This window comes from Echeneis naucrates, chromosome 17, assembly GCF_900963305.1.
Source record: "Echeneis naucrates chromosome 17, fEcheNa1.1, whole genome shotgun sequence".
In the NCBI taxonomy this organism is placed as follows: domain Eukaryota; kingdom Metazoa; phylum Chordata; class Actinopteri; order Carangiformes; family Echeneidae; genus Echeneis; species Echeneis naucrates.
This window is the reverse complement of record NC_042527.1, coordinates 13,947,613-13,968,889: the sequence shown is the minus strand read 5'-3', so window position 1 is coordinate 13,968,889 and position 21,277 is coordinate 13,947,613. Positions and strand designations below refer to the sequence as shown.

Sequence of the window (21,277 nt, the reverse complement as noted above, 5' to 3'; positions counted from 1 at the left end):
TTCAACCTCTCACTAAAAGATGTTACATAAAAGCAGAAACCCCTCAGGGGCCAAAAGTAATCAATTCAATGGTGGCAGATTTATTTTATATCAATCAATTTTTTAGGCTACATGATTTTCAGAAATTTTAATCGACCAAATGATGTTTGCGTTAACAATTCAAGAAAGCTAATCTTCAGGCTAATCGATACAACGGCTGTTGCGTTACAAAAATGTGTAAATATTCCAAAATTAAAGCTTGTCTTGCGAAGCTGCATGATTTCTGCTGCAATCAAAACTTACACTGGACATGCTTTGTGTCATTCCATGATCTTTCAGCAGCATCATCGGGGGCCACAGACTGTCGATCAGGCTGAAAAGCCTGGTGCGCCTGAGAGTGAGACACAAAAATGGAAAGAAACTGAGGAAGGAGTCACTAAAAAGTGGTGGGGGTAGTTTAAGAAGAAACTGGTGAATAAGCAAGCTCAGTGAGAAGATTCAAACTTTTCAGCGCCAGTTTCACTTCCAGTCAAAAACGAATCTGTTTAGACAGAGCCTGCTCTAACCTCACCAAGAATTAACACAGAACATGCTTGGGCTGGCATAGTGGATTTACACAAAAACTGTTTTTACCAGAACCATTGCTGATACCCAAGGGCGGGAAAACGGTTCCCACCCTTGGGGAAAAAGGGGAAAAAAATAAAAATAAATAATAATAAATCACATTACCATTGTGGTGCAAAACTAACAAAGGGTCAAAAAAACTGTTCCATTTCTATAATGCTTGATCGCAACATTCCCCTCCAAACACAGTCTTAATCTAGGTAATGACAGATAAAATGGTACTCATGCTTTCATGACGCTTAGTTTACGTTGCACAGACACCTGTAGGAGTGGCTTAAGGGCTTTAGTGATCTATCTCTTAATTCATTTTATATTTCCTAAGAGCTTGTCGAGTTCAGAGTGACCAGTCAATGTTTCTTATTCATTCATGTAGGCGCTGTCATATCAGCCAGGAGTTAACAACCTGTTAGTCAGCATGTAATCACAGGGTTTCTTTGTGTGGAACCGGTTCTGCAGATCATTCAAGTCCAGTGAAGCCTGTCTAGGATGAGTAACGACCAACTAAGAGCACTCACGCAACACACTTTGATTTGAGCTTATCTGCTTGTCTAAAGAAGATTTAAGCACATTTGATTTACAATGTAAAGGCAGAGTCATATCTATAAGTCTCAACCTCAATTTTTACAGGCACATTTTCCATTAATTTAGTTAGCACATATTCCACAATATGCTAATTCCCTAGATGGCATTGTTGACAGGACACGATACCAAAAAGTGATGGAGTGGCTCCTCATCTTTTGTTTAGAAAAAAAGATTGTCCCATGCTAACAGAAGCATGAGAAGAAAAGTTGTAACACTTTTCTTCATCAATTAACCAATGAAACCAACTAAAGTAGATGTGTTTATTGCAATATTCGACACAAAGCTTATGGTTACAGAAAAGAAAAAAAAATGTTGAGAGTTTCAACACACATTGTGTGGTTGGTAACAGTGATACTAAGTAAAATGAGAAGCTGCAGCCAGCAGCTGCCCATCTTATCTTAGCTTAACAACTGGACATGGAGGGATACTGGTAGCCTAGCTCTGCCCAAAGGAAACAAAATCCACCAGATCTATTTCAGATCATCTGGTAGCAGTCACTATGACGTCTTGTTGTAACTGTGTTTAAAAACCCTAAGGAGCTTCACTGTTTAGGCTATGTTACCACAGGTATTGGTGAGGCAATTAAATGCACAATTATCATTATTAAATTGACAATTATCCCAATGATAGTTTTCATTATAATTGTTGGATGATAAACAATGGGGGGGAAAAAAAAAAAAAAGAAAAAAGAGGGCGTATGAGGTCTGAATGCAGGCACACTAGGTGGAAGGCACACAGTCTAGTTTCCTTGTGCTTTCAGTCTTTAAGCTAACATAGGCCTGCTCTCTACTGGCAGTACCTTAATGATTAACAGAAAAGACATAAGAGTAATATCAATCTTCTGATTTAACTTGGCAGAAAAGTAAAAAAAAACAAAATTCCCAAAATATCGAAATATTCCTATAAGGGGTGAATTATTAGAACATTTTTAGAAGTCCAGTTGTCCAGTATTCTCTCAGAAACTGTTAAGAAAAGTGAGCGTTATTCCAACCAACCATGTGTTTTTCCCACGTGTGAACTCTGAAGATCCATCCATCACAGCATGACCACGAACAAGCACCAGAGATATTATAGGCTGTGGTAGCATTGAAAATACCAAGGATGTTCCCATGACACTTCTTCTAACTGTTTCTAATCTTGGATCTTGAATATGGAAACGCACAAGGGACACACAGCGTGTACCTCAGTATCATTTTACATATAAACACAGTTACACAGCTTGTAGGAGAGGATAGTAAGATGCTAACATGAAATTCACTTTGTATTGTGAATGCGGATGTTTACAAAAGGACATTCAATGATAGGATAAAAACAGGGGTTATTTGCTGCAGTCAAAGGAGACCCACACGTAGTGCACCAAAAGCCACGTGAGCTTGATAGTTTAAATAGAAGCTCACTTGCTAGTTTACCGGTATTTTCATATCAGGACCCATTTATTACAAGTATATACCCCAGGCTGTTGTTTTAAGTGGCAACAGCGCAAGATCAGATCACCTCAGATATAGCAAAAATCTATATCACAACGTCACACTGGTCGCAGGTTGAGATTTACCTTTGTCTATGAAACAATTGGAAGGTAAAAAGTTAGCCTCCTCTCATAGGGAGGGATTAGCGCAGTACAGTATGAAGGTCTCACCTTTCCCGAGTGACCCGCTGCACCACTTTAATGGCTCTCAGCACACAGGTCTTCCCCTGCCACCTCTGGCAGTAGCAGAGGAGGTCATCCTTGCAGGGGAGCTGGTGAAGCTGGACCACGCTGAAAATTCCATAACTATCCTGGACAAGCACACACAGCCTTCCATACACACACACACACAAAAACATAGAGACACACATATACACCGAAAGACAAGTGACAAGTTCAGGGACAAAAACCAAATGGATTTGATGCATTGCTTTAAAAATGGCAAAGTATTTATCATTGAGTGAACAAGCTTTCCCATTTACAATGTGTGCATCCAAAAAAAAAAAAAAAAAAAAAAAATCAATTTGAGCTCCCAAAATAACATTTGCGAAAACATGTTCCAAATTTTAGCACTGCATTATTTACTAGCTTGTCATTTTTGACCCGTTTTTCTGGCGTCAGGTACTTTTAACATGTTGCTTACAACAGATATCATGCACATGGGGCAGCGTGTTGCCTGAGTGTGCAGGTACACAATAAAAACAAAGGTTTAACTTAATCATATTAAACACTGATCCTCATTGTAATTAGTGGGTAAAATCCCACATGGCAGTTTTAAAGCTGAAAATCATTTCATTTTTCCAGATTTTTGTTGACAAAATCTTGATTGAATCTGAACAGCACATTGTTTTCCGCTCTGGTTTCTGTTGCCAAACATTTGCTCAGTATTGAAGCAATGCCTTGACCTTAAAGGTAGTCAATTTTGCCAGACATTTGTTTTACTTTTAAGCCAACATGGAGAAGATGTCCTTTGGGTCATCAGAACAATACAAAACTGAAACTTCTATTGTTTGATGACAGCTGTGCAAAACTCCACTGAACCAATCAAATGAGCTGATTAATTCATCCAAGCCATTTTTTAAAAAGTACCATCAGGATTAAAGTTAATTAACTTCTCCAAGGTTGTGCTCCAAATATTATCCTAACTGAACCGTGAGTTTCTGTTTTTGTTTTCCACAGGAATAATGAGTCATTTATACAAATGGCTCACAGTGACACGCTAACAATACACAGTTTAGGGTTAGTCATGACATTTAGAAGTGTTAACACTAGTGGCTGGTTTGACAGGCTCCTGCTGACAGAAAAGACCTTTGACCTACGAAGTTGTTAAGCAGTGAACTGCAGTATACTCCTTCACCCTGTTGCTCCCAGTGAGCCACAGCCTGAATTGCTATTGGCTCCAATAACTCAGTCAGTCAAGCCTCGGCACAGCCCTGCACAAGCCCGGAGAGTAAACAGTGCAGTTTATATCCCTCAGTTTGTCAAGCAACATCCAGGGGAGAAGAGCAGGGAGAAATAAACAGGGAAGGAGGAGGAGGACTGCGTGCGTGCCCATCATGCATCTGCATGCACGTGCATATCCCGGACACTGGGATCGTTTTGAGACTGTTTTCAACCGCCTGACAGGCCTATAAATGTCCTCTGTTGGTAAACATGGGGTCTTTCTGCATTTGCATTGAGAGACCTGGAAATAGATATCTAAATAGCATTCCTGACATGACTTCTGGTGGCATGGGCCAACCTTTTTACCAAGATTATTCCCAGTTGTTTGTTTAATTCACAACCCAAAATCCAAGCTATACAATGCCTTGTAAGGAACAGCTAGTATGCAAATAGCATTTTCTTTAGCTGCCAAGCTTGTGGGCCAGTTAACATGAATGCAAAGTTCAAAGGGTAAAGTCAGTGGACCATCGCCCCTTTTCCATAGATGGCTTGTATAACAGCAAAGATGAATCACAGCTTGACATGTTGAAAAACAAAGTCACAAAGAAGATGCCTCAAAACAATCTCATTCCTGAGTACTGGACAACTTCCAAGTTCAGGTCTACAACTTTTACATGCATATGTTATTTTAAATAACAGCTTATTTTGTCTGTTTATGACAACTCACAACAACAACTCACTAAAAACAACTAACTATTGATGAGCCCAAGAGGAGTTGACTACAGTGGACCGTTATCACTGGCAAATGGCCTCAATACCACAATTTTTTTTTTATCCCATGGCAAAACTCCATATATCTTGCCCTTTATTATTCCCATGAAAGAAATGCATGTTGGAAACTGTTTTGCTTTCACCTTTAGTCCAGTTCATTTTAAACCAGCTGCACAGTTACAAATAAATATCTAAAATGTTAGTCATAGTGATGTACTAATTACACAAAAATGACTTCTTGTATGTACACCATTCTCCCATGGAGAATGCTACACTGCCATCAAGTGCAATCGATAATGATCACCATTCATCCATATCTGAGTACAGTGTGTGCCAGTGAAAGACTGGTGGTAGTTTACTGCTAACAGCAAAAACAATGGCTTCTTTTTTATGTTACTGAGCTCAACATTATAATGACTGCCAACATCATCACCAATGGGCCAACCTTCAGTGCTGGTCCTCTGTGATATTCCTTCTGTCTAACAATGTTATGTTGATGTAGGAGGCCTCAACCAAGCAGTTTATCTTCCTTGTTCATCTTTATCTCACCTTTCTGACAGTCTTATATAGCACTTCTTCCTGCAATGCAGTTTTGTGCTAATGATAGATTAGCAGTTACTAACTTTTTCACATTCATTGCAACAGGAAGAAGAATGTTGGCTGGTTTCTTGGAAAAAGGCCTTCTTTCTATAAGATATACAAGACTTTTTATTTTCTTCCTGTCACCTTTTTTCACCGTGGGCCATTAAACTGCTAGCTATTTCAATAAAAACAACCACTTTTGACTGATGGTGTAAATATACTTTTCACTTTAAGCGGAGCTTGTTTGAACTTGGAAAGAAAGTTTAGGGTGAAAGCTGATAAGACAAAGAAAAGAGAGGGAAAGCGAAATGAGACTCATGTTGGTACCAGCTTGACATTTACAACCACAGCTCCATTTCGTCCCTCCTTTTAGCTGTTCACAGCCCCACTTCCTCAAACAGTGACCCCTCACTCCCAACGTCCTCTGCCATTGGCCAGTATTAGTCACAGACCATTTTCAGGAATTTGTTATTGTGAGTGATCACAGAAAATTCTCAGCAACTCAGGTTTCTTTCCAGGAACTACGATCCACTGAGTCTGTGTGCGCGTGCGCGCACACACACACACACACACACACACACTATGTACACATGCAAGCCCACGCACATGAACATTACTTGGCAACACACTAAGTAAGCGACCCACACATTGAAAATACAGCAGAGAGGCCTCATTGGTGGGGGGCAGACAGGCGGGATTCCTTCCTATGTGCTGCCCACCAATCAGTGCAGGCAGAGCGATAAACACGGTTGTAACAGGATCTTTGCAGCACATTGTGTTCCTTCTCCACCAAAAGAGAGAACGAGAGAGCGAAACAAAACAAAACCAAAAAAAAAAAAAAAAAAAAAAAAACAACTAGCCTCTCCTCACTTCCTGCAAACAGTTAATCTTTTTTGTTTATTCTGCTCTGAATTTACGGGAACTTGACATCTTCTTCAGGCATAAATATCATATTGGCCTTTCTCCCCTGTGTGTTAACACAGAGACTTAACAACAAAAGGATCAAATAAGCACACTGACCAGGGGAGTGAGTCATAGAGGCTGGGGACACAATATGAGCAGTACAAACTGTCCTTGTCTTTATACAGAATGAGGCTCGTGGGCTGCAACGTAAACTACCCTGCTCTCCACAGACCAGACATGCATCCTGGAAAAGTACTTAAGGCAGCACAATATACCAAATATTGTGATTTCTGTCCAACAATTCAGACCTAAACTTCGCAGGAAAAGACGAAAGTGCCGAGGTTTAAGTGTTTCGCTTTTTTGGGGACTAGTCAAACAATATCGTAATTTATCATAAGATGCAGGAAGAGCCATCCAGGTGTTTTGAACTTAAGCCCTTGAGATCACCTCCTAACATCTGCCCCACCTCCACCCTTTCACTACCAACTAAGCCTGATGAATCCGGTGGGGTTAGAGAGAAATGGGAGGGGGAGCTTCCGGTCAGAGGGCGGCGTTTGTTTACCAGTCGCAGAAGCAGCATGGCAGGAGCAGGCGTCATATTACAACCTCTGCAGTTTGCTTGTCAGCTGACCAGGGCTCTCCCCCTTCACCACAGAGAGCCCCTCGGGCCCCTCCACTCAGAGAAACCAATACTTTACTTTTATTACTCAGCAAAGGACAAAAACAACAAGCCTGGGGCAGGCCAGGCACTTCTGGATTTGCTTCAAATAGAACATTCACTGATTCATTAACTATAACAAGACCACTTGAGTAAACCTCCAAGTCAACAGAGGACACTTTGAGCAGCCTGCAATGGATATAATGTTCTTGCTTTTATAAAAAACAAAACAAAACAACAAAACACCACAACAACAACAAATAAATAAATAAAATAAAACTCCCCCAAAAAAACAAAATCCACAAACTTCACACTTTATATTTAAAACTATGCTGATCGACTTTATAGATATCAACAATGGAAACAGTCATTTAACGACATAAAATGTGATCTATGTCACTCACAGTGAGAAACCCACAGATAATCATCCACCACAGTCCTCAGCTCAACAGAGGCGTCTTTTAGCACACAACCCACCCTGCACTAAGTGGCAGGCAAACACTTTTAGCAACTAGCTGGTGAACACAGTGAAGCATTTATTGGCTGCAGCGTAAATTTTGGATTTGCATTTGTTAGCTGACTAGAAACATGTCTACAAATAAAGGCATATGTTACTCTATATGTTTCAAATCTGTAAATAGGCAACTGTTGGCTACAATTTTCATAGCAACCTTGATGTTATCTCATTGTTTAGCTAACAGCTGCCACAGTGAGACCTAAGTGTGAGTGGCTTTTTTTAAACTACATAAAATTAGGGGAGGCAAGTTTTGAGCAAAAATAAATTGGAATAGTAACGCTGAAACCAACCTTCATTGTCAAAACTGATTAAACTACAAATACATTTCTTTAATGCTCATTACGTCCAAAAATTTGATGTACATTTGAGAGGCTGGAGGAAGTACTTGTTTATTAATTTCTTAAAATAAAAATGACTAACATGATAATGCTGTCATCAAAAAAGCAAGCAGTTCATTTCCTGAACATTGACTAGTTGATTAATTGACTAACAGCTTCAGTTCTTTTTATTTTCTGTGTCATAACTGTATCTTCACATAAAGGTAACTAAACTTCAAATAAATCTTTTTCTATTCCACAAAAAAAAAAAACAAAGCAAAACATAATTTTTATATGTTGCTGGGGCTGATGGGACTGACATTTCTGCATCTATAATAAAATATGCTTGTGTTATTTCTTTAGGGCATCAAAAAAAAAAAAAAAAAAAAAAAAAAAAAAAAAAAAAAAAAAAGCCATTCCTCCCAATGTTAGTATGAATGGGCACCAGTTGAACTCTTGTTTGCTGGTGCACAAATTTCTGAAAACATCATGCTGTCTTTCCTGAGACTTTGCCAGAATTTCTCAGAGGGGCTGGATTCAATTAGAAATATTTGTGTCCTTTGTCAAGCAATGCCATATGGCTGGAAACAGAGTGAGCACTTTCAGGGGCCTGCTGCTTTGTGAACAATAGCTAAACCACTGAGACACATTCTGCCACCAAGGAGAGGCATGCAAGCCCTGAGACCAAGGAAACCAGCACGCAATTTTTACAAGACGACAAGAGATAAAATGTGATTCATTTTTCTCTCTCTCTTGGCATCAAGTACAAAACCAAGGGCCTCACTGGGCCACCAATTACTGAGTTATCCAAAAGTACCTGGTTTTTCCTTTCTCTGAGAGAAGAGGAGCTGAGGTGGGCCCAGAAGGACCTCTGGATTTACGGATGGACACGGCAGAGTTGTCTGGAACAGGGATGGAGAAAACTCTCTGGACCACCACCTCCACATCCTGCCCCACGCGACCGGCCTGGCCCAGTGCCTCAATAGCTTCCAGGAGAGAAAGACAGTGTCTATTCAATACCCCCACACCTCTAGTATGGCACAGACCATCAGGTACAGCGACCTGTAGAAGGAGAAAGAGGAAAATCAGATAATTTTTTGGGCTTTGGTCAGTCAAAACAAATGATTCAACAATGTCAAAATCAGACTTGCAAAGTTGACATGAAGATTTTTCTCCCCATTCTCTGACATTTTAGGTCAAATCACTACTGGTACTAATGATAATAATACTAACATAATGAGAATAAACAGAGGAAATATTTGCATACTGAATCATAAAAAAATAGCAGTTCCAAAGCATTTATTGTATGTAAACATCATACAAGCATCAATATACGGTATGAGCACATAATACTATTATACTGCAAATATCTGCCAACACATAGTTATTAGGGTTGGGACCCAGATCTGGTTCTGTTTTGGAAACAGGTCTTCTTTCATTTGGCTGTGCCCATGCATTGAATTGATGTCACATCCATCTACATGAGTGAGTCGAGAGGATCCGCCCACTGATCTCAGATCACGAGCATCGGTCAAGCGGAACAGAGACAATGAGCTACAAAGCAAGACAAAAAATATCAAACAAGTGTGGTTGTATTTTAACAATCTTAATTAAAACGAGGCAAAGTTAATTAAATGCAATGCAGCCATCACTTGCATTGGTGGTAGCACATCCACTGTAATGAAATGTCTCCTAAAACACAACGTTAAGCTCATTGTTATTATGTGTTATATCTATATGAATTGGTCCGTTAAGAAGGAATCGGTAAGGAATCGTTAAAATCCTAATGAGTCCCAACCCTATCATAGTAAAATTAACCAAAATACCCTGTGGCAAAACATGCAGTTCACACAGTAGCACCTGTGATTAAGTATGAACTTCTGGGGAAGGGGGGGGGGGGAAAGAGGGGTGGTTTCATTTTTATAGACCTAGACAACTAAATCTGAGCTCCATCTAATGGCTAAAAGCCAAAAATCCTGCAAGCTACATAGTGAAGCTGTCAGTGTTTATATGCTAGTTTGCTGGACTGGCATTAATTCCTTGTCACAGGAATTGAGTGTGCACTTCAAGTGATTGACAGAAGTTGAAGTATTTTGATGAAGAATTTAAAATGTTTTCATTGTCATAATGTGGCAGCTCAATTTGGAACCCAAATGATTCTCATGTTTTTGAAGAATACAGACCTGTTTACCATTGTTCTCTGTGTTGGTCTTCCACGGCTCCAACAGTCCAAATATTTTACCCAAATAATAAGGCATGCGTCTTTTCACAGAGAGAAGGCTTCTTGAGAGCGAGATATTGGCAGGATTGGACGCAGAGGAGACTTTCTGGCTGAAGTGTGTGTTGAGAATAATATCACAGCTGAAGCCCTCTACAGAGAGACGTTGCCTAAAAGATAAAATTCATCAAGTTTAGATTCAGCATTGAGCAGCTGCTTGGAACACAATAACTGCAGTTTCTTCTTGTATGGCACAAGTGAATTGAATTTAGTACCTTGAGTTTATCAAGAAAATCAACATCTTGAAGGTGTGCCATAGATAAACATTGTGTCTTGATAAAAAATTCAAAAACATGAGAAATGGAATCGGCCGTTGCACAGACATGGAGGGGGCAGACAGTTCTAAACTGCCTGAATGTCAAACTCAGATAAGGAGCCAACCACCTCCGCAGGTCTGCAAAAATGCATGAAACTCCCCCAAGGCAACTTAAAATACACAGTGGATTCATATGTCCTCTTTTACCAACGTAAGACATCATATTCCATGTAACTGACGTTCTTAAAAGGCTACACGTCACAGCACAACACAGCTTGCAACGGTTTCCAAATGTGACATCATCTGTGGAAAAATACTTCAATACCCGACACAATCAAACAGGCTGAGACTTTGCTGTTGAAAAACACTAAATCGAATGCACAGCTTGCTTACGTGTGGCCTGTGGAGCTCTGCTTGATGCTTTAAATGTAATGATACCAGCAGAGATTTCACTAAGCTATGTGCCAAGTAGGAGATGCCAAACTTCAACTTAAATTAGCAGGAAACATTTATGTTAAAATCTCAACAAATAACATACACCTGAGTGGTACAGACCCACAGAGTAAAAGAACTTGAATATCAGCCAGATAATTACAATGCACATTATTTGGAATCAAGCTTGAGTTACAACTTAATTTTTTTCACATGTGATGATGACTTAACACTGACTCAGAGCCAAGAGCACTCTGTGACTGGAACTGCTGTACACGCCTCAGCTTGTCTCAAACCTGTAGTGATAGGTGAACCAGAAATCAAATGTACAGATAAGAGAAGGGAGAAAAAGGTTGATTAGACATACAATAACAAAAAGGGAGAAGATTTTTAAGAAAATAATTTATTGTATATACACAGCTGGAACACAGCAGGTACACCTGGTGGGGATGAAATGAAGTTCAGTGTGACCTCTGTTAAGTTTAGGTTACTCTTGGTTAAAGCAGTGCTGATATGATAGTGCTGATTTATACTATACTAAGAATTGTTTGTATTGGTGAATAGTTTACTCTCATTGAAATAAACAAGATAATTGTGCATCTTGTGCACAGGGGTAAAATACATATCACTATTATTACAAGTGTGTGTGTGTGTGTGTGTGTGTGTGTGTGTATATATATATATAAAAAGAGATGGTTCGATTTAACACACAAACTACACCCTCATACCCTCATACACATTAATCTCTCTGACAATGAGCTGTTTGACACTGAAAATTATAAAATTACATACAGTTCTTTGCATTTGTCACTTGTACTCAAGTAGTCAAGCCAGACAATATTAAGGATTCGCAAATTAAGTTCTTACAGACATACCTTCCCATACTAGCACAGACTCAAACATGACTCATCCATTAATTGGTCAACTGAAAATTGATCATTGCTGTTTTGACAGTAAACAATTCAGTCATTGCTTTAAGTAAACATTTGCTGGTTCCAGCACTGTTGTAGTATATTGTCACAAATTTGTTTAAACCACAGCCTCCATATTATTGAACAATAATACCTGCACAAAAAGAAAGTGTGTATTGTGGATAGAAATGCTATATATGAAAAGTTTTGGTGAATTAAATTAAGTGCTTTGTGCTAGCAAGTCTAAATAATGTAATCCAAAACACTCTTTCCTCTAGGTGTGATTAATGAGTGAATGAACTCTGATGGGTTCACCTTTGGTTCCAAGTAAGTTTGTACCACGTGCCAGGAAATTTCCTCAAGGTATTGTTCAGATATTGTGACTGAAAGACAGCACAAAAACATGATGCCTGCAGGAGGCACAAACATACCCCCCAAAAAATATATAAATAAATAAATCACACGTAGCAGTATGAACAGATATCTATGCAATAACTAAAGACAAAGCAGATGTCTAAATACTAGCAATTTTTTTTTTTACAATCAAAGCCTGCAGGAAAGTGATGAAGTGGAGATTTAGTCTTGAATTTAAGCACACAATTTTTAATTCTTTACTCATTGTTTTCCTTTTTATTCTACTTCCCACTTACAAAAACTGTATCTTGTATCATTTCAGGAAAATCTAATTTGGGTAAATGGTGGTGAAAAAGGTGGCAACTCCGATCTCCACTTCGACCATCAATAACATTGAAGCACCCCTTTCATGCCGACCATTTTGCAGATTGAGTACCTTTTGCTTGATTAAAGATTTGTCATTTGATTGTGTTGTGTTGATTGTGACTATGACAATAGTGGGAATACTTCCTTCACCTGCACTCTTACTTCTGGTAAGAGCAACACTAATTTATCTCACCTATGAAAAACACACAAAGTCATCTTATGATTAAGCCTGTATCCAATTTTTTATCAGTTTAATATCTAAGCAGACATCCGTCATCTCTGAAAGCTTTAATCCAGCCTTAGTGGAGCAGAATGTACTGTTCACAGGTACAACACCCATAAAGGACGTGTGACCCCACTGAAAGCAGGTGAGTGGGCAGCTGTCATCATCACACAGGTAGCTGGGTTAAGGAGTGGCTGTGGCTGCTTGCGTCACAGCACATAAATGAATAATCCCTGCAGGTATTTCCGCTCAGTATTCAACCTACTCACAACAAGGCGTGGGAGGTGGGAGGAGTCAACCTACTCACACCAGGAATTACGGGGGAGGTTAAGTGTCACACAGGAAGCTCATAAGAGGAATTTTACCAGCCATGTTGCAGCTCTAACTTCTGGGTTTTTCCACTTTGGCTTGTCTTGTAGCTGTTGGATAAACTAATCTCTCTATTCAAAATAGTTTCTAGTCATCAATCTCTCCTTGATATTAAATGCTGCAATGTCTGAAACTGATTTATACAAACAGAGCATAAGAAAAGCAATTCTTTGAAAGAATAAATGGGTGTGATTTTTTTGGAGAAAGGGAGGTGAGCTGAACTGCTTTTATGATTGTGAATAGAATACAACATGGAAGAAGAGGTGCAAAAGCCAGGGATACTCTCAAACCACCATGTGTTTTCAATCTCAGCCCTCTGGCTCCCTCCACTCTCTGCTCCCAAATGCTCCAAAAAATAATCCTACTGTGTTTTTTCCCCGGCTTGCTGGAAATGACCTAACTACTGCCAGGAAGAGGAATGTGAAACATTCCCTGGAGCTGTTCGTGACGTCGGAGCACAGAGGAGGCCCCTGTGCTTCCGCCAGCCTGGATATTCCAGAGCACACTCAACTCAAACTCCCAACAGCTTGAGTCAAATGTTTCTGCCCTGCGCCAACTCCAAAACAATCCCAAACACATAACCCTCCCCTCCCCCATCTGTACACGAGGGATTGTTCTCCACATCTGGGCCTTTGCTGAGAACACAATGTTGATACTTCAAACCCTGAATAATTATCTCTCATTATGAATGAAACATAATTATTTAACTTGTGTTTGCCATTGTTACATCTGTAGGCCGCCAGAATGCCTGCTCAGCATTATTTTTTGAGTGGATGTGAGCCGTGGATTGTGTAAGTACATCTGACACAATCTCTTTTGTGTAGTTTTTGATTATCTGCCAAGAAATTACAAAGACTTACAACAACAAGGAAATGTAAGAATGTTTTCAATGGCTGATATTGCACGTTTCAACTTGAAACGTATTGCTTCATTTAACCGAAGCAAAGATTTTGAGAACTTGTTCAAAAGTTTTGTTTTCCATCATTGTTAAACTGAATAAACCCCTATGCCCCCCCCGAAAAACAATGTGAAGATGAAATTTTGGGCTTATGAGATAATTCTTGGCTGATCAACAATTTAATGAGAAATACACTTAGAAGTGATCCTTATTACTTAATTTTACGTATTTTTATGTAATGTGATTTATGTTTACATAATTTTATGTAATATTTCCTGGAGTTTGTTCTTTGACAGCTTCCAATTTTAGACACTTCTGACTCACAGCTCCAAGTATCCACATCTAAATGCTTGTGAGGATTTAAATTGCAGAAAGTGTGACTTTGCTTTTAAGACTGGTACCATTCTCATGGATTTTTGATTCGTCATTTTGTTAGTATGTGCTGTTATATTTAGTTTACTGTTTATGTCTTTATTCTTATCTTTTTTGTTAATTAATTTTTTTCTCGAAAATGAACAGTTTATTTGCATTTTAGATAAACAGATATTTTGCTTTGAATAATAAAATATTTATGTTTTCCACCTCCCCAAAAAAAAAAAAGGGCTTATGATTTCTCTTTCCATGTCTTTCTGAGATACATAAATACGTTTATGTGCCCTGGAGGTCTCATGTTTCATGTTTGGGTTTTAACATTCAGGTGATGCAACAATGATGAACAATGATTGGATGGGGGACCAAAACTGGTGACAAACATTGCATCCACTCACCATGGCGGGTGTATGTGGATGATATCTCCGGGCGCAGGAATCAGCTGGGCTGCAGTCTCTTTGGTAAATAACAGCAGCAGACGAGCACTCTCCTTTGCAACAGGGTTATTGCATTGGGGGTCCTGTGTGGGGGGCTCATGGTGCTCACAGCGCACCAGTTGCATGCTGCACTCCTCCTGAACCTCCAGCACCCTAAGCACCAGCACACCAGGCCTGTCCACTGGAAAGCAGAGCAACAACAACACAGATGTTGAATGTGTGTGTATGCGTACTCATGCTGACACGGACTCTTGCTCCCTATGGGACTCATTATGCATTATGAGAGTAATTCACTTTAAGCATCAGACCTATTTGCACTGCATAAATGTGAAACTGTTAGTGAGTCAGCCTGAGGTGGATATGAAACTGAGTTAATTCCTCTGGGTGAGTGTGCAAATGCTTGGAATTTTACCACAGATCTGACTGCACTTTTGGCCTGTACAATAAAGTCACTGATACTTGAGAAGAGCAAATCAAGACAAAGCCCTGAAGCTATAAATCAACCTCAGATAAGGGAGTAAGCATAGCTGTATATAAATTCTGTGTGTAAACTTGATTGCACTGAAATGTGAAAATTGCAACATGAGAGCTCACAGCTTTTGCACCTCAGACCCTCCAAATGCAGCTATGGGGGAGTTTTAATACAATAAGCATAAATCGCTAGAGAGCTATTCAGTTTTAACATGCATTAGTCCAAAGATGAATGTTAAGTGGTTTATTTGTGCTGAGTGCATTAAGGTTCTGGATTCCAAATCATCAGATCTACCATGGGCACTGAGCCAAGACCCAGATAGTACTTGATTCCTCCTCTTGACCTATAATGATCTGATAAGTCACGGGCAGCGTATGATGTCAGGAAACAAATGAAGGAAATGTGCATGTGCTCTTAGATGACACAAAAAATTACTACAACAAAGATAATGGTAAGGTGACAACATTGCAATTTACTCATGTAAAAGTGTTGTTACTAAAAGGAAGAGAAAATGTGCTAAAAAAGCAAAATTATTATTTAAAAAAAATAAGGTTTTGTTTATGCCATTTGACAATAGTAAAGTTAAAGCTCAAGGAAGCTCAGGAATTATCATTTCAAAGAGAGACCAAATACTGATTAAGTTTAATGTTAATGTGTGAGTAAAACCCATCACATTTTATCCCCCAGTTACACTCCAAACTAATCATGATTGATTAACCACAGACTCGTAAGCTTCTTTAGGTGGGTGTTTTCCTTCCACAATCAACTGCCACCTTTAAGCCACTGTTGTGTCCTACTATAGCTCGAGGCTGGTGAGAATACAAAAGTGGTTTCGTATACCTCAAAAGGAAAACAAAAAACAACAAAAAAAAAAAAACAAAACAAAACACTATTGACCTAAGCAAGCGGTTTCCTGTCACCTACATATTGAGTTCACAGTGATCAACTAACAGCCAGTACTTCCTCTGCGTAGCCTCTCCATATGATCACAAAAAAAAAAAAAAAAAAAAAAAAAAAATCACACATGCTTAGAGAGAAGGCTCCATCCCACTCACAAATCAAAGTTCAATGTTAAACTTGAACAATGTGTGTGTGTGGTTGTGCAGTCTCCTGAGGTGATATGAAAATGCACTAGGTTGGTTGAATCTGGATCACCTGTTGTTGCTGAGGTGTCAGACATGGACTGGTGCCTCCAGAAGTTTATAGATGACCTCTGTCTGCATTGGAGTCGATTCAGCCTCTCAGCAAAACCTCCACTGTGCAGACAAAATACACAAAAATGATGTTATGTGACAAAGTAACACAACACACACAACTGAAGAGAGAGACAATTCAAACGTTTCTAGCATACTACAGATAGCCATCTGTCAAATTTACAGGGGGCTTGGAAAAGGCAGTGACATTTAGCACCCACTTCATGACACCTGGTGTCCCTTTCATCATCAGTTCTGGTGTGGAAACAATGCAGCAAAGTTTGACTGTCACCTGGCTGCAATACATCTTGTCTGGTGCTTCTGCTTCCATGTAGCAATACGCTATTATGTGTCCCACACTCCCTGCCTACTTTGTTCAAAATGGCATATCTGTCGCAAAATGTATATTGCAAAGATCATGTTTGATGATCTTTGTGAGAGGCGTTAATTGAACAATACGTTTATGAGGCTGTAGTTAGCAGTGGCGATCTTGTACTGGATTTGTTTTATTTCAAAATGTGTTTCTCATATTCTTCATCCTTCATGTTTATAATTTTGGTGGGAAAAACAGAAACATCACTCAATATGAAGCAGTTCAGTTACAAACATAATGACAAACATAGTTGCTTTAATAGCCTCATAACAGTGTCAATCAATACTGAACATTATTCTTTTTACGATTGGAAATTTATGGCCTGCCTATTATAGTATGCATGTGCGTATTTAATATGGGGTAAGTACACTGATCAGGCTGGTTTACATTATTAAATACAGTTTTTTAATTCTTGGCAAATTCAGTTCACCAAAATTTAGTAACATTCATTTGGGCTTGCTACGCTGCTGATTCAGCCTTTACATAACTCACTGCCCTCATTGTACTTCACATCAAACTAATCCCAATGAGTTAATGATTAACACATTTATATGGGGTGGGGGTGTAAGGACACGAGTAGTAAAATGTTAATTGACCTCCCAGAATCAAGATATACCAATTCATGTCACTAAAGAAAAACCTGGATGATCAAATAATGGGAGTCTAAAAAAATAAGAGCATCATTTTCCAACCTTTGCAACTTTCTTCTCTTTTTGGCAGAGTCTTCAGGAGTCTTGGCCACCCTGTCAAGTGGTTTCTGAGGTGTCTGCAACATGGCCTGAGCAGATCTGACCCAGTCACTGACTGACCTAGTGCTGCCCTCACCAGTTTGGAGAGGAAAGATCTCAGACTCCAGCTTGCTCAGGATCATTGTGTCACCAATATTTTCTCCATCTGACACGTATCCAGAGATCTCTAGCTCCGCCACCTAGGGAAAAAATAATAATGACCAAAAACAAGTTGGTGGTAATAATAATAATAAGACCCCATTTAAAATGTGTCATGTTTGCATTAATTTGGATCATTTACAGTGTTGAATTAAAGATTTGAGATGCAATATAGTCAATAAAACATATTGAAGCAGTGAATGTGATACATTGACAGACCAATTAATAATACTTAAGATATGTTAACAAAAGAATGTTTTTTGCTGCATCACTGCTAGCTACACCTGAGGGAATCAGTTCTCATGGAAAAATCCATGAGAAACCTGAGTTCTTGTCATGTGCTGACAAGACCAGCATACCAGGCTCTGTCAGCTAACGTGCTCTCTTACTTGAATCAACTTGACCCTGCTAGGCAGCGTGCCAGCAGACGTCACACTCCAACCAGCCACAGAGAAAAAGGAACACTATGTTCCTGGCCAAGGCTCAAAAATTTTTTCACCCAGCACTGAAAGCATTGTAAGTGCACAGCTCAGTGCAGTCTCATACACTCAAATGTTTTCCTGAACAAACAATAGTAAAAAGACTTTTATAGTCCTTCCATGTTGACATGGCCCTGATCTGGCAAAAACCTGATGTGGTGGAGGTTGTTCTTAGGGGACTCATATGGAGCAACTCACTTCATCTGGGAAGTGGTCATCCTTCTTGGTCTTTGAATGCAAAGTAGCCTTCAGAGCTCCGCCTTTACCCCCACAGGGCTAGAGCAATAACACCAGAAATCTGGCAGAAATACGTCAAGTGAGTCAGCCATGCATTTATCTAGAGTAACAAACCCTGACTTGGACTGGGATCTTCCCCCCCGTATCCTGTTAGATCCTGTTTGATTCACAGTCGAAGAAGTAAACAAAAAACTCAAACTACGTTTATAGTTTCTGCTATTAAATAAAATAGAAATCTGCATGTTCAAAAAAATAAAACACTGGAATATAATGATAAATTGGCACAAACACTTCACAAAACCACCTGCTGGACGGTTAAATGCTATTTCAGTTAATGAATATTCACAACCTGTCAAAATTGTCACACGCATTACTTTCAATACAAAAAACGAAAACCTTTTAGAGTCTTTCTTTTCACTGGGCCTCTGACCACAAGCGTCCTGTTAGGGGATCTTAAATCTTATTTGACACCAGAAAGCTGATAGCAGCAAATTAAACTGTGACAAAAGGAAGTAGCTGGGTCTGTGGGAGTGATGATAATCTTTCAACAGGCTTCCTCTCCACAAACACCCTGCAAACTCAAGAGCTTCATCAAGACGGTGGTTACCTATATTCATCCTGTGTGTTACAACATGAAGAACTTGAATTAAATTAGTGGGTACAGTGATGCTCTGTTCTGTGCTGTGATGATTCAGATTATTACTGGCTTAAAGCAGATCTATCCTCATCAATGACAGCTTCATAAACTGCTATCTAGACAACCACAGCAATTTGGTCTCATGTAGATCATCAGTTACAGGTCGTAATATGTGCTGCAACCCTGTGTTTGGTCTTGGACCTAAGCACAACACCTTTACCACTCCTTGGTATCCACTCCTTACTATCTCCCCTGCCAGCCCTACCTTTAACAAACACTGCTCCTAAAGAAAAGTCAATCTTAAACTCCATACTCCACTAAAAACTGAATCCAAAGAAAACACAATTACTTCTGAAAAGGCAGCAGTGCTGTGTTCAAAAAGCAAGTGGCATAGCCATCATATTATATTTAAATACTATTTTTGCTAAAAGTATGCTAAGAAAACTGAAGAATTTATTTCATGATTGAATTTCCCCAGAACATTCTGTTCACTGTAATGTAAACCCAAAAAGATAAAATATCTCCACATCAGAGAAGTTGGAATCATGAAGTACATGGCATTTGCACTTGAAAAGTATCTCAATATTTTTTTCAGTTAGGATATGTTGCAGAGCTACAGCATTTTGACTAAATTTTTATATTTTTGATTTAGACTTGTGCTCTTTCTAAAATAGGGGACAAATTCTTTAGCTTGAACACACTAACCACTGTCTTAATATCAGCTTTTGATATGCTTGTCCCGCCAGGATAAGTCACTGAGTTATCAGTATCTCAGTTTGTGAACTTTGAAAGTTTAGAACCTGAATCTATAAAATACTCCTGCTGAGCCCTATAAGGACTTTAAATGTACCACTATCCCACTCCATCTTGTGGATAAAGGTTATCCAAACCATTAAATAAATTAAATCAAAATAATAAAAAAACCAATGTAAGGACTTAAAATAAAACACCACATCTTACATTTTTTATTTATATTGCTCTGAAAAAGCATTAAAACTCTTTCACAGAGTGTTAAAGATTAATCTCAGCAGGTTTAAATGCACATAGTGAAAAGAATATTATATTGCACCTCATTAGACTCTGTTAAAAGTACTGACACATGTATACTCTTTAGATAACTGTCCACACTAGCATTTAGCATAACACTTTGAAAATAAGGATCATGTACTCAGCCACAGAAACTCAGTAGACCTTAAGAAGGTGTATAGCCCCACCTAGCGTCACTAAACACTAATAACACCCTTAAAAATTACTATATTATGTATTACCCAACAGGATTTGAAAGATGTCTTTCAGGTATGAATGCACATCATAATGATTGTCTGTCAGAATAAATGTAGTTCACTCACATTAGTAGGTTTAAGCAGCAAGTCTTTCGGCTCTTCATCGAACAACTGTGACTCACATTCTGAGATCTGTTGTCCACTGTCCTTTTCAACATCCTCCTCAGACTCAATCAGATCACTGTCTGTGTCTATGGTAGGAAGGTCATCTAGAGAAAGAAAAGAAAATAAGAGCTTGTATACATTAAACAGAGTTATCTTAACTCAAGGTCCAATTACTATTTTTTTTCTGAAGCTATAATCTCTCACTATTTTCATCAGCGAGACTGCTCAGCTGTAATAACATGACCAAACATGCTAACATAATGACAAAGAAATCAACTGCAGGACAGCTATATTCACTTTGGCAAATTTTTCTTCTAACATGCACAGAATGAAGCACTTGATGACCACATATCACTCCCGTGTGTACAGTCTGCATGATACTACAGGGGATATCTTGGCTTGGCATAGAAGAGAGAATAAAAACAGGGGAAAAGAGCCAACCTGCCTCTGTCCAAATGCAGCAACACCAAACTACCAGCACCAGAAGAGTTCTTCAATCAATATGTGGCATCTTGTTGGTTTAATCCACTCACAAATTGAAGGGTGTGACTGAGTCGGGCAACATAAACGTCATTTGCTAATTTTTTCCCCATTATTTATCAAAGTTTGATCAACCCAGCTCAGACTTCATGAAAGACTTAAATTACCTTGATCACAGCTGAGCTTGGACAGGTCTCTCCTGTAAGACTGTATGGAAGCCATATATCTTCTTGGTCTACGTGGACGTTGGCGCTGCAGAGCAACAGCTCTGGACTGATTCTGCTCCTGTGTCTCATCACCAGATGCTCCACTGTCACTTGAACTCCATGCAATGTGCACTGGGTCCTCAGTATGGTGTGTGCCACTGGTCTGCACTGGGCAAACACACACAGAAGGGGAGAAGACCACAGTCATAATAACAGGGCTTATTCTACATCTGTAGAAAACACTCTTAAGC

General features: G+C 39.2%; 1 protein-coding gene across 2 annotated transcripts in view; it reads right to left on the bottom strand.

Annotated features, from left to right (window-relative positions):
* The window catches only part of spidr (scaffold protein involved in DNA repair), a 30,506-nt gene that overhangs the window by 7,717 nt on the left and 1,512 nt on the right, over positions 1–21,277 (bottom strand). Inside the window, exons 4-12 of one of the 2 annotated variants that reach the window (XM_029524443.1) lie at positions 20,988–21,194; positions 20,302–20,444; positions 17,405–17,640; positions 16,302–16,402; positions 14,636–14,855; positions 9,965–10,169; positions 8,599–8,843; positions 2,822–2,980; positions 283–370 (exon numbers count right to left, since the gene is read on the bottom strand). In XM_029524443.1, the coding sequence (XP_029380303.1) occupies positions 283–370; positions 2,822–2,980; positions 8,599–8,843; positions 9,965–10,169; positions 14,636–14,855; positions 16,302–16,402; positions 17,405–17,640; positions 20,302–20,444; positions 20,988–21,194 (1,604 nt within the window). The remainder of the gene's footprint in view (positions 1–282; positions 371–2,821; positions 2,981–8,598; positions 8,844–9,964; positions 10,170–14,635; positions 14,856–16,301; positions 16,403–17,404; positions 17,641–20,301; positions 20,445–20,987; positions 21,195–21,277) is intronic. The other variant, XM_029524444.1, reaches the window with a different exon arrangement.